A 12,545-nucleotide genomic window follows, 5' to 3' on the forward strand; every position below is an offset into this window, starting at 1 on the left:
TTGCAGCCATTGTCACAGTCAATAAAATTTTTCTGGGTTTGTGACCACATAGTCAATATGTAAAACTATCAACGTTTCGGTCTCTGTTGAAAGTGACCTTCTTCAGGGTGTTTTTGTTTAATGCTGAATGAGAAAACTTTGTTTCTTATATACCTGCAGACAATGATGTTGTCTAATTCAGATAGGCTGGTAAGGATGAAGGGGAGGGATGATAGAAGTTCTTTATTGGTGTTTTTATTATTATTTTTTTCATTGATGGAAAACTGACTTTTTGATTGGTGTTCGCAATACTGTTTGTAATGGGTGGAAATCAGCGAATGGAAAACCAGATAGCAGTTGTGACACGCCGTTGTTTTCCTGCTTTCTAGCGCCGGCTGAGGTGTGCCAGTACTCTAGTACCTACAGCCACTGCAGTCTCCCGCATGCTTGTGTGTATTGCTTAACATGAGCTGGCATCCCATAATGCTGTTATTGCTGGGAATCAAGACATCAGAAGTTGGCACCTGTCTTCTCTGTTCATATTGGCGGGTCACTAGGCTATTTCTATTGCCTCTCTAAACTACCTCCTGAAAGTAAGAGTCTGTTTTGCCAGTACATGAGCTTCACCAAAATCAATCTGTTCGCTACACTTATCCTGGTGTTCTGCCACTGCTGACTTGGTGTGTTGCCTTAATCAAATATATCTTTCGTGTTCAGATATCCGTGTGTTGATGGGTCACTCCATCTCGCCTACCTACACTAATCCACATTTGCACCTGATTTTGTAAACCCCAGCAGCATGTAGTTTGTCAACTGCATCTTTAGTTGTGTGAAGAACATCTTTTACTCTGTAGCTGCTTCAGAAAATTTGCTTGATGCCTGCTCAGTGGAGAATTTTGCCTACCCATTCAGTGACACCTTGAACATATGGTAGAAAATCAGTGCTTCATGCTTCCTTCTGCTCTCCTCTATTGCCTTCATTCCTTGTTGCCATAATTTTATCTATTAGTTTCATCCCATAGCCATTGGCACCAAAATGGACTTGATGTTTTGTGGTTCACCCTTTAGATGTTCCTTATTGCTAATTCTGTGAGCCCTCTTGGTTAAAGTGTGCAGAGTGGATTTCTTCTGTGTAGGGTGATGATGAGAGAAGGCATGTAGGAACCTGTCAGTACTGGTTGGGTTCCTATATGCTCTATGGCCCAGTTTACCATCAGGTAAAGGACTTTTGTCAAACTTTCAAAAGAAAAGTGTTTCTCGGCCACAGACCTGATGGTTAGCTTCAACGTGGAGTCTTTATTCACAAATGTATCAATACAAGACACCATGAACATCTTAGAGCAATGCATGGCACCCGATATCTGTGATCCAGTGCACCGTTTAACGACCACCTAATTCAGGTGGAATGGGGAATTCTATGAACAGATAGATGGTGTAGCTATGGGCTCCTCTCTCTCGCCTATTGCAGCAGACATTTTCCTAGAAGTATTTGAAGAAACAGTGCTCCAGTCTGCACCATTAGGCCCAAAATGTTGATGATACCTTTGTTATCTGGCCGCATGGAGGGGAAGAGCTACGAAATTTCCACCAACACCTCAACCAGCAGCACAGCAGAATAGAAAAGAATGGGGTGCTGCCTTTCTTTGATGTGGAAGTTTACAGAAAGCCTGATGGTAGACTGGGCCGTAGATTATATAGGAAGCCAACCAGTACTTACAGGTTCCCACATGCCTCCTCTGATTGTCATCCTACACAGAAGAAATCCACCCTGCACACTTTAACCGAGAGGGCTCACAGGATCAGTGATAAGGAACATCTAATGGTGAACTACAAAACCTCAAGTCCAATTTTGGTGCCAATGGTTATGGAATGAAACTAACAGATAAAACTATGGTGACAAAGAATAAAGGCAATAGAGGAGAGCAGAAGGGAGCACAAAACATACTAAGTCTCAGCAGTGGCAGAACACCAGGATGAGTGAAGCTCATGTACTGGCAAACAGACTCTTACTTTCAGGAGGAAGATTAGCAAGGCAATAGCAATAGCCAAGTGACCCACCAAAATTAAAAGAGAAGGTGGGTACCAACTTCCCACATCTTGGCTGCCACCAATAACAGCATTTCGAGACACCAACTCACATGAAGAAATACACACAGCCGCATGGGAGACCACAGCAGCCGCAGTTACATAGAGTACTGGCATACCTCAGCCAGCACTAGAAAGCGGGAAAACATCACGTCCCCAACTGCCATCTGGTTTTCCGTTCGCCGATTTCCATCCATCACAAACAGTAATGCAAACACCAATCAAATAGTCAGGTTTCCATCAATGAAAAGAAATAATAAAAACACCAATAAAGAACTTCTAACATCCCTCCCCTTCATCCTTACCAGCCTCTCGGAGCCATGTCTGCAGGTATACAAGAAAAAAAGTTTTCTCATTCAGCAGTAAATAAAAGCACCCTGAAGAAGGGCACTTGCAACAGTGACTGAAATGTCAGTAGTTTTACATACTGACAATGTGGTCATAAACCCAGAAGAATTTTATTGACTAAAACTGAATCTTGCTGCAAATTTTTGAACAGTATTTCTCAAAACATTCTGTACCATTATACTTTTGACTATTTTATTAATATTTATAGATCTCTACTCTTGTGCTGTCATGCCTGCGCCCTTTAGGCACAGTTACGGCTTGGGGTAATACAATGAGTGTTCTTTATTATTTGTGGCTCTTTTCTCCCAAGGTGCACAATTCAAACTTCTGCCTGTTTCAGGGGCTGGTAAGCAGGTGTTTATCTTCCACCCAACTGAGATTCTCTTTCTGATTTCCATATTTTGAAATGTTGTTTTAGATAGCAGCCCTAGAGAGAGGCAGAAAAATTGAAGACTTGCAGAAGAGATTAGTGGAATCTGAAATGCAACGGACAAGGTATAATCGCAAGGTCACACTTCTGAAAGATCAGGTAGGAATCAGTGTGTATGGAATTTGGATTGTAGGACATAGTAATAATTTTCTGACTAATCAAAGCATCATCACAGCACTTTTTTATTCATCAGATATCAGGCTCATTTTCATGTTATAAAACAAATTATTACGATTAATATCCAGAAAGCAAGTTCCATTGACCAATTACATAAACACAAAATTTGTTGTATCAAAGCACTTGAGGTAAAACTGAATGGAGTATATTTTGACATAACTGTCATCCATTTTGAGGTACTTGTTACATTGAAACACCATGTTTTTTACTTCCATTTTGTAGAACAACACTGCCTGAAATGATAACCAGGTGGTAACAGCTAGTTTTATAGTATTATCATCATAGTTTCACATGACAGTAAGTAACATTTTCAAGGGCAAAAAGAGATGAAATTAAAATAGGACAAGGTTAGGTTTGTAAAGGACAATGAAGAAATGTTTCTAAGAAAAATGTCATACTGAATTGTTGCATTCCAGCTGTCACATGGTGAAGAACAGTGGTCTGTGTGACAACACCATTCATGTCTATTGTTCTATATTGTGTAACACTGATTTTGTAGTGTCATAAGAAGTTTTTGGATTACCATTGGCTCCACGATGTCCATCAGTAATACAGCCTTTCTGCCCCATAACAAACTGAACTAGTTTTTCCATCTCATTCGAACTTGTCCAGAAAGGAAAAGTTAATGACAAAGTTTGCGTACTGTCTTTCCAGTAGCATTTTTACTTCACCATAGGACATTCTGTAGCACAATTTCATCACCAGGGCTATAGTTGGTTATCACTGTAATGCCACTAAACCAGAAATACATAGTGTGAATTTTGCTGATTTCCATTGTACATGACAGTGTAATGGAATAACTTCCACATGTTGTTTTTGTGAACATAGTTTTCTGTGTGCATTCATATAATAGTGTGTACATAGGTGAAGTAAAAAAAATATTGAAAATACAGCAGATCAGCTTTATTATTAAATATTCCATTTGTTTCACTGTCCCGGTGTTGTCAAGGATAGTCTTTGTGTCCCCCATGAAAGAAAATTTCCTATTTTGGTCTTCTGCACTGAGGATATGTGCCTCTTGAAACGTTACTCTGGTCTGATTACTGCACTGAAATTTTCACTGGTTTGTACATTCCTGGAACTGTTGCTGTCAATTTGCATTATGATTAAATATTTGAGATGGGCACATGTATTTAAAATGACTTAACTGTAGCTGCATTGTTTCCAGGTCAGCTTGCTGTCATCTTCTTCTTGTTAATGGTCCAAGATCTTTAATTAGTCTTGATTAGAACACAAATCTTGCACATTAATGTCACTTTTCTTCAAAAGCATCTCTTACACGGTCAAAACAATAACTTGAGCTTTCACGATAATATCAGTATTCTGGTGCGTGTTTACAAAGCTATAAGAAATTGAACTGTGTCTTGGAGCACATTTGACTACTATTTATAACATGTGTATGCCCACCAGAGTGTTTTGGATATCTCCATTGTCAATTTAATTATTTTACTAACATCCTGTTTTCCAAATATTGAAAAATTCAGGCAAAATTATATATTTTTATGTGTGGAAAAATCAAAGATTAAAAACAGTTACAATAAGTATGTTAAATAATTATGAATTAAAGACCAAAGGTTACAGTATAGTGCACCTATGAGACATTTTATTTACATTTTATAAAAGTGATGTACAATTTAAAAAATGTTTTTTGTGAAGCTAACTACTACTATTCCAGTCCTGTCACAGGTTTATCCTACCCCATCAGGGGCTGGGCCACCTGTGAAAGGAGCTGTGTCTTTTACTAGCTCTGCTCTGCCGCAATCATTGCACAACTTTTTATATTGGTACTACCAACCATCTGTCCACCAGGATGAATGGCCACTGCCAAGCAGTGGCCAAGAGCAAAGTAGACCCTGTGGCACAACATGCAGCTGAACATAACATGCTTGATTTCAGTGGCTGCTTCACTACACAAGCCACCTGGATTCTCCCATCCTCCATCAGCTTTTCTGAACTGCGCAGATGGGAGTTATCCTTACAACATGTTCTCCGCTCCCATAATTATCCCAGCCTCAACCGAAGGTAACACACTCTCCCCACATCTGCCACCCAACAGTTTCTGCCCTCTCTGTCCTGTCACCTCTTCCCTATTCTCGACTCCCACCCTCCATGTTTGGCACCCTCTGCCAACACACCTGCCCATCTATCCCCACTCTCTCTCTTTTTATTCTGTTTTTCCCACTTCCCTGCCCGACAACCTCCTTTCGTTGTGCCTGTTGGCGTTCTAGTCTCTGCACACTCTGCCAGAAAGTATTGCTCTCTTCCCTCACCCACACACTGTTATCCGTTCCCCTTCCAGATTGCTGCTTCCATCCCATGTGACAGTTGCATTCTGGCCTGAGCTGCCAGAGTTAGCGGCCTTTTGTGCATTAGGTGTGCTTGCCCATGTGAGCGAATGGCATGTGTTTCTCTTTTTCTAATAAAAGCTGAGGCTGAAAAAAGCTTATATGTAAGTGTCTTTTAATTGTGCCTATCCATAATTGAGTCTTTACAGTCTGTCTTCTGCTATATTGTTGTTAACTACATATTTGTTTTCAAAAAGCAAGTGTTTAAAAAATGAAGAACAAATTTTTGTCTGGAACAGTTTAAATAAAAGTTATAAATAAAATTCTACAATTTTCCCATGTTTATGTGACTTGAACAAATTATGTCATGGGAAGTACATTGTTTTCAAAAAACACTTGTCATCAGAACTACGCTCTCACTCATATTTTTCTGTTTTGAAGAAATAGGCTGACTGACTTTCTGGTAAAATGTTTACACATTGTTACTGACACAAATATTCTTGTTATTTGTAACCAAATAAGAGCAGTGTTATAGCCAAAAATGTCCCAATGTCTCATGTGCTTCCTCAGAAACCATGTATTGTTCATTTCAAATCTAAAATGGCATCAATAACATTAAAACTAAAAGTGGTGTCAAATGATTCATTTTGTCTATATATTCTAAATCTTATTCATTAAACTGTATTCTATTCTATGATCTCATATGACAACACCCAATTATGGTTCAACATAAAAAGTGATCGCCTTCCTCACACTGTCATATCACCGAACAGTAATGCTCTCCCAATTCACTGCTTTGTATGGTCATCTGTTAGTGAATGAGGGACCCAGCAAACTAACAAAGGGTGTCCCATAAAGAACACAATTTTTAAATTGAGTGCTTCTTTTAATTTGTTAGGTTTCCAGACATGAAATTTAAGTCACTGTCATCTGTTGATACTGTGATTACCGATTGTTACTATCAGTTCTCATTTACATATGTTGTTATCAGCTAAAATTGAGCAATACACAGTGGATCATTGCATGTAGGTTTTCAAAGTGCATTTCAACTATGGTGAATGCTGTACAGAGACCGTTCAAAGACTCAGTGTAATTTTTTGTAAGTGAAATGCGCCTAATGTGTCAACAGTGCAGAGACTGGAAGGAAATTTGAAGATACAGGATTGATAGTGAACATCAAGTCACCTGGAAGTCCTAGTTCTTGTCGATTAGTACATAATGTCAATCTTGTCAGTGAGAACTTTGCTCTGAGTCCAATGATATCAGTTCACCATCACTCTCAATAGCTAGCCCTTCCAAAGTAATTTCCATCAAATTTTAAGAAAAGATCTACATTTGCACCTTTTACAATCCAACTAACACAAAAGCTGAAGCCAATGAACCATTTGAAGCATCAAACAAGTGCCAGTTGGATATTCACAAAACATGAATTCAATAGTGATTTTCATAAAAAAATAATTTTCACTAATTAAGCACACTTCCAGTTTTTTGGTTACGTGAATAAACAACATTGCCAGATTTAGGAAAGGCAAACCTACGTTTCTAGCATTTGTAGACTTAGAGAAAGATTTAGACAATGTTGACTGGAATACTCTCTTTCAAATTCTGAAGGTGGCAGGAGTAAAATACAGGGAGCAAAAGGCTATTTACAATTTGTACTGAAACCAGATGGCAGTTATAAGAGTCAAGGGGCATGAAAGGGAAGCAGTAGTTGGGAGGGAGTGAGACAGGGTTGTAGCCTATCCCCGATGTTATTCAATCTGTATATTGAGCAAGCAGTAAAGGAAACAAAAGAAAAATTCAGAGTAGGAATTAAAATCCATGGAGAAGAAATAAAAACTTTGAGGTTCGCTGATGACACTGTAATTCTGTCAGAGACAGCAAAGGACCTCGAAGAACAGCTGAATGGAATGGACAGTGTCTTGAAAGGAGGATATAAGATGAACAACAACAAAAGCAAAATGAGGATAATGGAATGTAGTCGAATTAAATCAGGTGATGGTGAGGGAATTAGATTAGGAAATGAGATGCTTAAAGTAGTAAATTAGTTTTGCTATTTGGGGAGCAAAATAACTCATGATGGTTGAAGTAGGGAGGATATAAAATGTAGACTGGCAATGGCAAGGAAAGCGTTTCTGAAGAAGAGAAATTTGTTAACATCGAGTATAGATTTAAGTGTCAGGAAGTCGTTTCTGAAAGTATTTGTATGGTGTGTAGCCATGTATGGAAGTGAAACATGGATGGTAAATAGGTTAGACAAGAAGAGAATAGAAGCTTTCAAAATGTGGTTCTACAGAAGAATGCTGAAGATTAGATGGGTAGATCACATAACTAATGAGGAGGTATTGAATAGAATTGGGAAGAAGAGAAATTTGTGGCACAGCTTGACTAGAAGAAGGGATCGCTTGGTGGGACATATTCTGAGGCATCAAGGGATCACCAATTTAGTATTGGAGGGCAGCATTGAGGGTAAAAATCGTAGAGGGAGACCAAGAGATGAATACACTATACAGATTCAGAAGGATGTAGGTTGCAGTAGGTACTGGGAGATGAAGAAGCTTGCACAGGATAGAGTAGCATGGAGAGCTGCATCACACCAGTATCTGGACTGAAGACCACAACAACAACAACTGGAAATGAAGTGATTGGTGACCATTATCACCACATGATAATACAGTTTTTGTTGCTGCAGTTACGTGAATTGAATGTGGAATGCATGTAGTTCCAACATGATGGGGCAACTTGCCACAGTGCCATTGCCACAACAAGGTTGCTGAGAGAAAGATTCCCTGCTCACCTCATCTCTCGTAATGGCAATCAGAACTAGCCACTGAGGTCATGTGATCTGACACCATGTGACTTTTTTGTGGGGTATGTCAAATCTTGTATTTATGTGGACAACCCATGGCCCACCCCTCAACTCAAGGCAGAAATTAGATGTGTCTTGGATAAAATTCAAGTGGAACTTTGGTCTAGAGTAGTCAAAAATTTTGACCACATATTGAATGTGGATGTAGAGGCTTATTTCACTACAGCCTACAGGAAAATTAAAGAGACCTTTGGAGATAAGAGAACCACTTGTATGAACATCAAGAGCTCAGATGGAAACCCAGTTCTAAGCAAAGAAGGGAAAGCAGAAAGGTGGAAGGAGTATATAGAGGGTCTATACAAGGGCGATGTACTTGAGGACAATATTATGGAAATGGAAGAGGATGTAGATGAAGATGAAATGGGAGATACGATACTGCGTGAAGAGTTTGACAGAGCACTGAAAGACCTGAGTCAAAACAAGGCCCCCGGAGTAGACAACATTCCATTGGAACTACTGACGGCCTTGGGAGAGCCAGTCCTGACAAAACTCTACCATCTGGTGAGCAAGATGTATGAAACAGGCGAAATACACTCAGACTTCAAGAAGAATATAATAATTCCAATCCCAAAGAAAGCAGGTGTTGACAGATGTGAAAATTACCGAACAATCAGTTTAATAAGCCACAGCTGCAAAATACTAACACGAATTCTTTGCAGACGAATGGAAAAACTAGTAGAAGCCGACCTCGGGGAAGATCAGTTTGGATTCCGTAGAAATACTGGAACACGTGAGGCAATACTGACCTTACGACTTATCTTAGAAGAAAGATTAAGGAAAGGCAAACCTACATTTCTAGCATTTGTAGACTTAGAGAAAGCTTTTGACAATGTTGACTGGAATACTCTCTTTCAAATTCTAAAGGTGGCAGGGGTAAAATACAGGGAGCGAAAGGCTATTTACAATTTGTACAGAAACCAGATGGCAGTTATAAGAGTCGAGGGACATGAAAGGGAAGCAGTGGTTGGGAAGGGAGTAAGACAGGGGTGTAGCCTCTCCCCGATGTTATTCAATCTGTATATCGAGCAAGCAGTAAAGGAAATAAAAGAAATATTCGGAGTAGGTATTAAAATCCATGGGGAAGAAATAAAGACCTTGAGGTTTGCCGATGACATTGTAATTCTGTCAGAGACAGCAAAGGACCTGGAAGTGCAGTTGAACGGAATGGACAGTGTCTTGAAAGGAGGATATAAGATGAACATCAACAAAAGCATAACGAGGATAATGGAATGTAGTCGAATTAAGTCGGGTGATGCTGAGGGAATTAGATTAGGAAATGAGACACTTAAAGTAGTAAAGGAGTTTTGCTATTTGGGGAGCAAAATAACTGATGATGGTCGAAGTAGAGAGGATATAAAATGTAGACTGGCAATAGCAAGGAAAGCGTTTCTGAAGAAGAGAAATTTGTTAACATCGAGTATAGATTTAAGTGTCAGGAAGTCATTTCTGAATGTATTTGTATGGAGTGTAGCCATGTATGGTAGTGAAACATGGACGGTAAATAGTTTGGACAAGAAGAGAATAGAAGCTTTCGAAATGTGGTGCTACAGAAGAATGCTGAAGATTAGATGGGTAGATCACATAACTAATGATGAAGTATTGAATAGAATTTGGGGAGAAGAGAAGTTTGTGGCACAACTTGACCAGAAGACGGGATCGGTTAGTAGGACATGTTCTGAGGCATCAAGGGATCACCAATTTAGTATTGGAGGGCAGCGTGGAGGGTAAACATTGTAGGGGGAGACCAAGAGATGAATACACTAAGCAGATTCAGAAGGATGTAGGTTGCAGTAGGTACTGGGAGATGAAGAAGCTTGCACAGGATAGAGTAGCATGGAGAGCTGCATCAAACCAGTCTCAGGACTGAAGACCACAACAACAACAATATCGAATGTGTACAGACAAAGCTGTGGAGGACATTTGCCTGACATTTTGTGTCATGTTTAATCACAGTCTTTACAGATAATTTTAAAGCTGGGGAAACCACAACTAAAATAGTTTATATTCATACAATGAACAGTAATTTTAATAGAGGTGTTACAACTATTAAAATGAAAGTGAACGAAATGTCCAATGGTCTGCTGTAACTAAATTTGTTCAATTCACTTATAATCCTGCACAACCTGTTTCACAACGTTTGAGTTGCACTTTCTGGTGCAGATATAAATGTCATGTCATAGGTTACAGAATGCCAAATAGCAACAATTGGCATGGCTAGGCAAAGTTTTCAGCCATCCTCAATTGATAATAAACCACAGTCAGTTGATTAAAAGATCATCACTAATGATAAATGTCAGGTGTGCGTTAAGCTGTGAACTGTTCACTTTCCAATCAGCACCTGGATGGCAGCCACAGCACACATTTCGACAACACACGAGATGCTTGTAGTTTGTGTTGCCATCTGCTGTGTTGGTGGCAAATACATATGAGTGTGTTGGCTTTTGTCACTACAGGGCCCAGTACTTCTCTTAATAACATCTGTGAGGGGCATTTTATTGCTTGGCATAGGCCAACAAGAGCATATTTTAACTGGAAGTGTACACAGTTCATTATTTAACGCTGACATGGCATTCATCATTGATAATGCTCTTTTTATCAATTGAGGAGGGTTGAAAACTTTACCTAGCCACATCAGTTGTTGCTTTGTGGCATTCTGGTAACTTATGACATAGCATTTATATTTGCACTTGAAGATTCAAATCAAAAGTTGCGAAACTGGTTGTGTGGGTGATCGGATCAAATACAGCTACAGCTGGTCATTGAACATTTCATTCCATTTCATTTTAATAGTTTTAATATTGGTATTTATAAAAAATTGTTCAGTATGTGAATTGTCAAGCAATCATGTATAACTTAAAAACTGCATTCTTTATGGGACATTCTATAGCTAGCAGAAAAAAAAACAATCTGCTCAATAGAATTACATTCTGCAGCAATTAGGGAAGCTGCGGGAAACACACAGACAGAGCTGTAATGATGAATCATCAGTTTGTGTTTTGTTCACCATCATTTCCATAGTGTCTCTGTTGTATTGATGTACTCGTGATCTGTTTAGCACACAATAGAACGAATTTGACAGTGAATGTCAGCAGTCTGTCCATGCATAAACTGGATGATTGTTCACACTACACAAAGAGTGGGCATGTCAGTTTCTTATGTACTACCATAACCCTCTAACATATATCTGTGTTGCTGGCATCTCTAACTGAGACAGCTGTGTCTTGCTGATGGATCTCATTAGCTGTCACACAAGTGGACAATTTGCTCTGTAACACGCCTGCAGTGTAAATTGTAAATTAAAATTACATTTGGATACCATCTTTACCAAACCGAAAAGCTTACATTTTTCAATTTTATTTAGAGTAACCTTCATGTTTCAATAGAGATTGTGTTGTTGTTGTTGTGGTCTTCAGTCCTGAGACTGGTTTGATGCAGCTCTCCATGCTACTCTATCCTGTGCAAGCTTCTTCATCTCCCAGTATCTACTGCAACCTACATCCTTCTGAATCTGCTTAGTGTATTCATCTCTTGGTCTCCCTCTACGATTTTTACCCTCCACACTGCCCTCCAATGCTAAATTTGTGATCCCTTGATGCCTCAGAACATGTCCTACCAACCGATCCCTTCTTCTAGTCAAGTTGTGCCACAAACTTCTCTTCTCCCCAATCCTATTCAATACCTCCTCATTAGTTACGTGATCTACCCACCTTATCTTCAGCATTCTTCTGTAGCACCACATTTTGAAAGCTTCTATTCTCTTCTTGTCCAAACTAGTTATCGTCCATGTTTCACTTCCATACAAATACTTTCAGAAACGACTTCCTGACACTTAAATCTATACTCGATGTTAACAAATTCCTCTTCTTGAGAAACGCTTTCCTTGCCATTGCCAGTCTACATTTTATATCCTCTCTACTTCGACCATCATCGGTTATTTTACTCCCTAACTAGCAAAACTCCTTTACTACTTTAAGTGTCTCATTTCCTAACCTAATTCCCTCAGCATCACCCGACTTAATTTGACTACATTCCATTATCCTCGTTTTGCTTTTGTTGATGTTCATCTTATATCCTCCTTTCAAGACACTGTCCATTCCGTTCAACTGCTCTTCCAAGTCCTTTGCAGTCTCTGACAGAATTACAATGTCATCGGCGAACCTCAAAGTTTTTACTTCTTCTCCATGAATTTTAATACCTACTCCGAATTTTTCTTTTGTTTCCTTTACTGCTTGCTCAATATACAGATTGAATAACATCGGGGAGAGGCTACAACCCTGTCTTACTCCTTTCCCAACCACTGCTTCCCTTTCATGCCCCTCGACTCTTATAACTGCCATCTGGTTTCTGTACAAACTATAAATAGCCTTTCGCT

The 12,545-nt window shown here is 39.3% G+C and overlaps 1 protein-coding gene across 1 annotated transcript in view; it reads left to right on the forward strand.

Moving 5' to 3' along the window:
• LOC126092889 (coiled-coil domain-containing protein 170) overlaps positions 1-12,545 on the forward strand; it is a 380,321-nt gene that overhangs the window by 333,377 nt on the left and 34,399 nt on the right. Inside the window, exon 13 of the mRNA XM_049908619.1 lies at positions 2,831-2,941. Within this exon, the coding sequence (XP_049764576.1) occupies positions 2,831-2,941 (111 nt within the window). The remainder of the gene's footprint in view (positions 1-2,830; positions 2,942-12,545) is intronic.

Source organism: Schistocerca cancellata, chromosome 7 (genome assembly GCF_023864275.1).
Source record: "Schistocerca cancellata isolate TAMUIC-IGC-003103 chromosome 7, iqSchCanc2.1, whole genome shotgun sequence".
Lineage (NCBI taxonomy): Eukaryota > Metazoa > Arthropoda > Insecta > Orthoptera > Acrididae > Schistocerca > Schistocerca cancellata.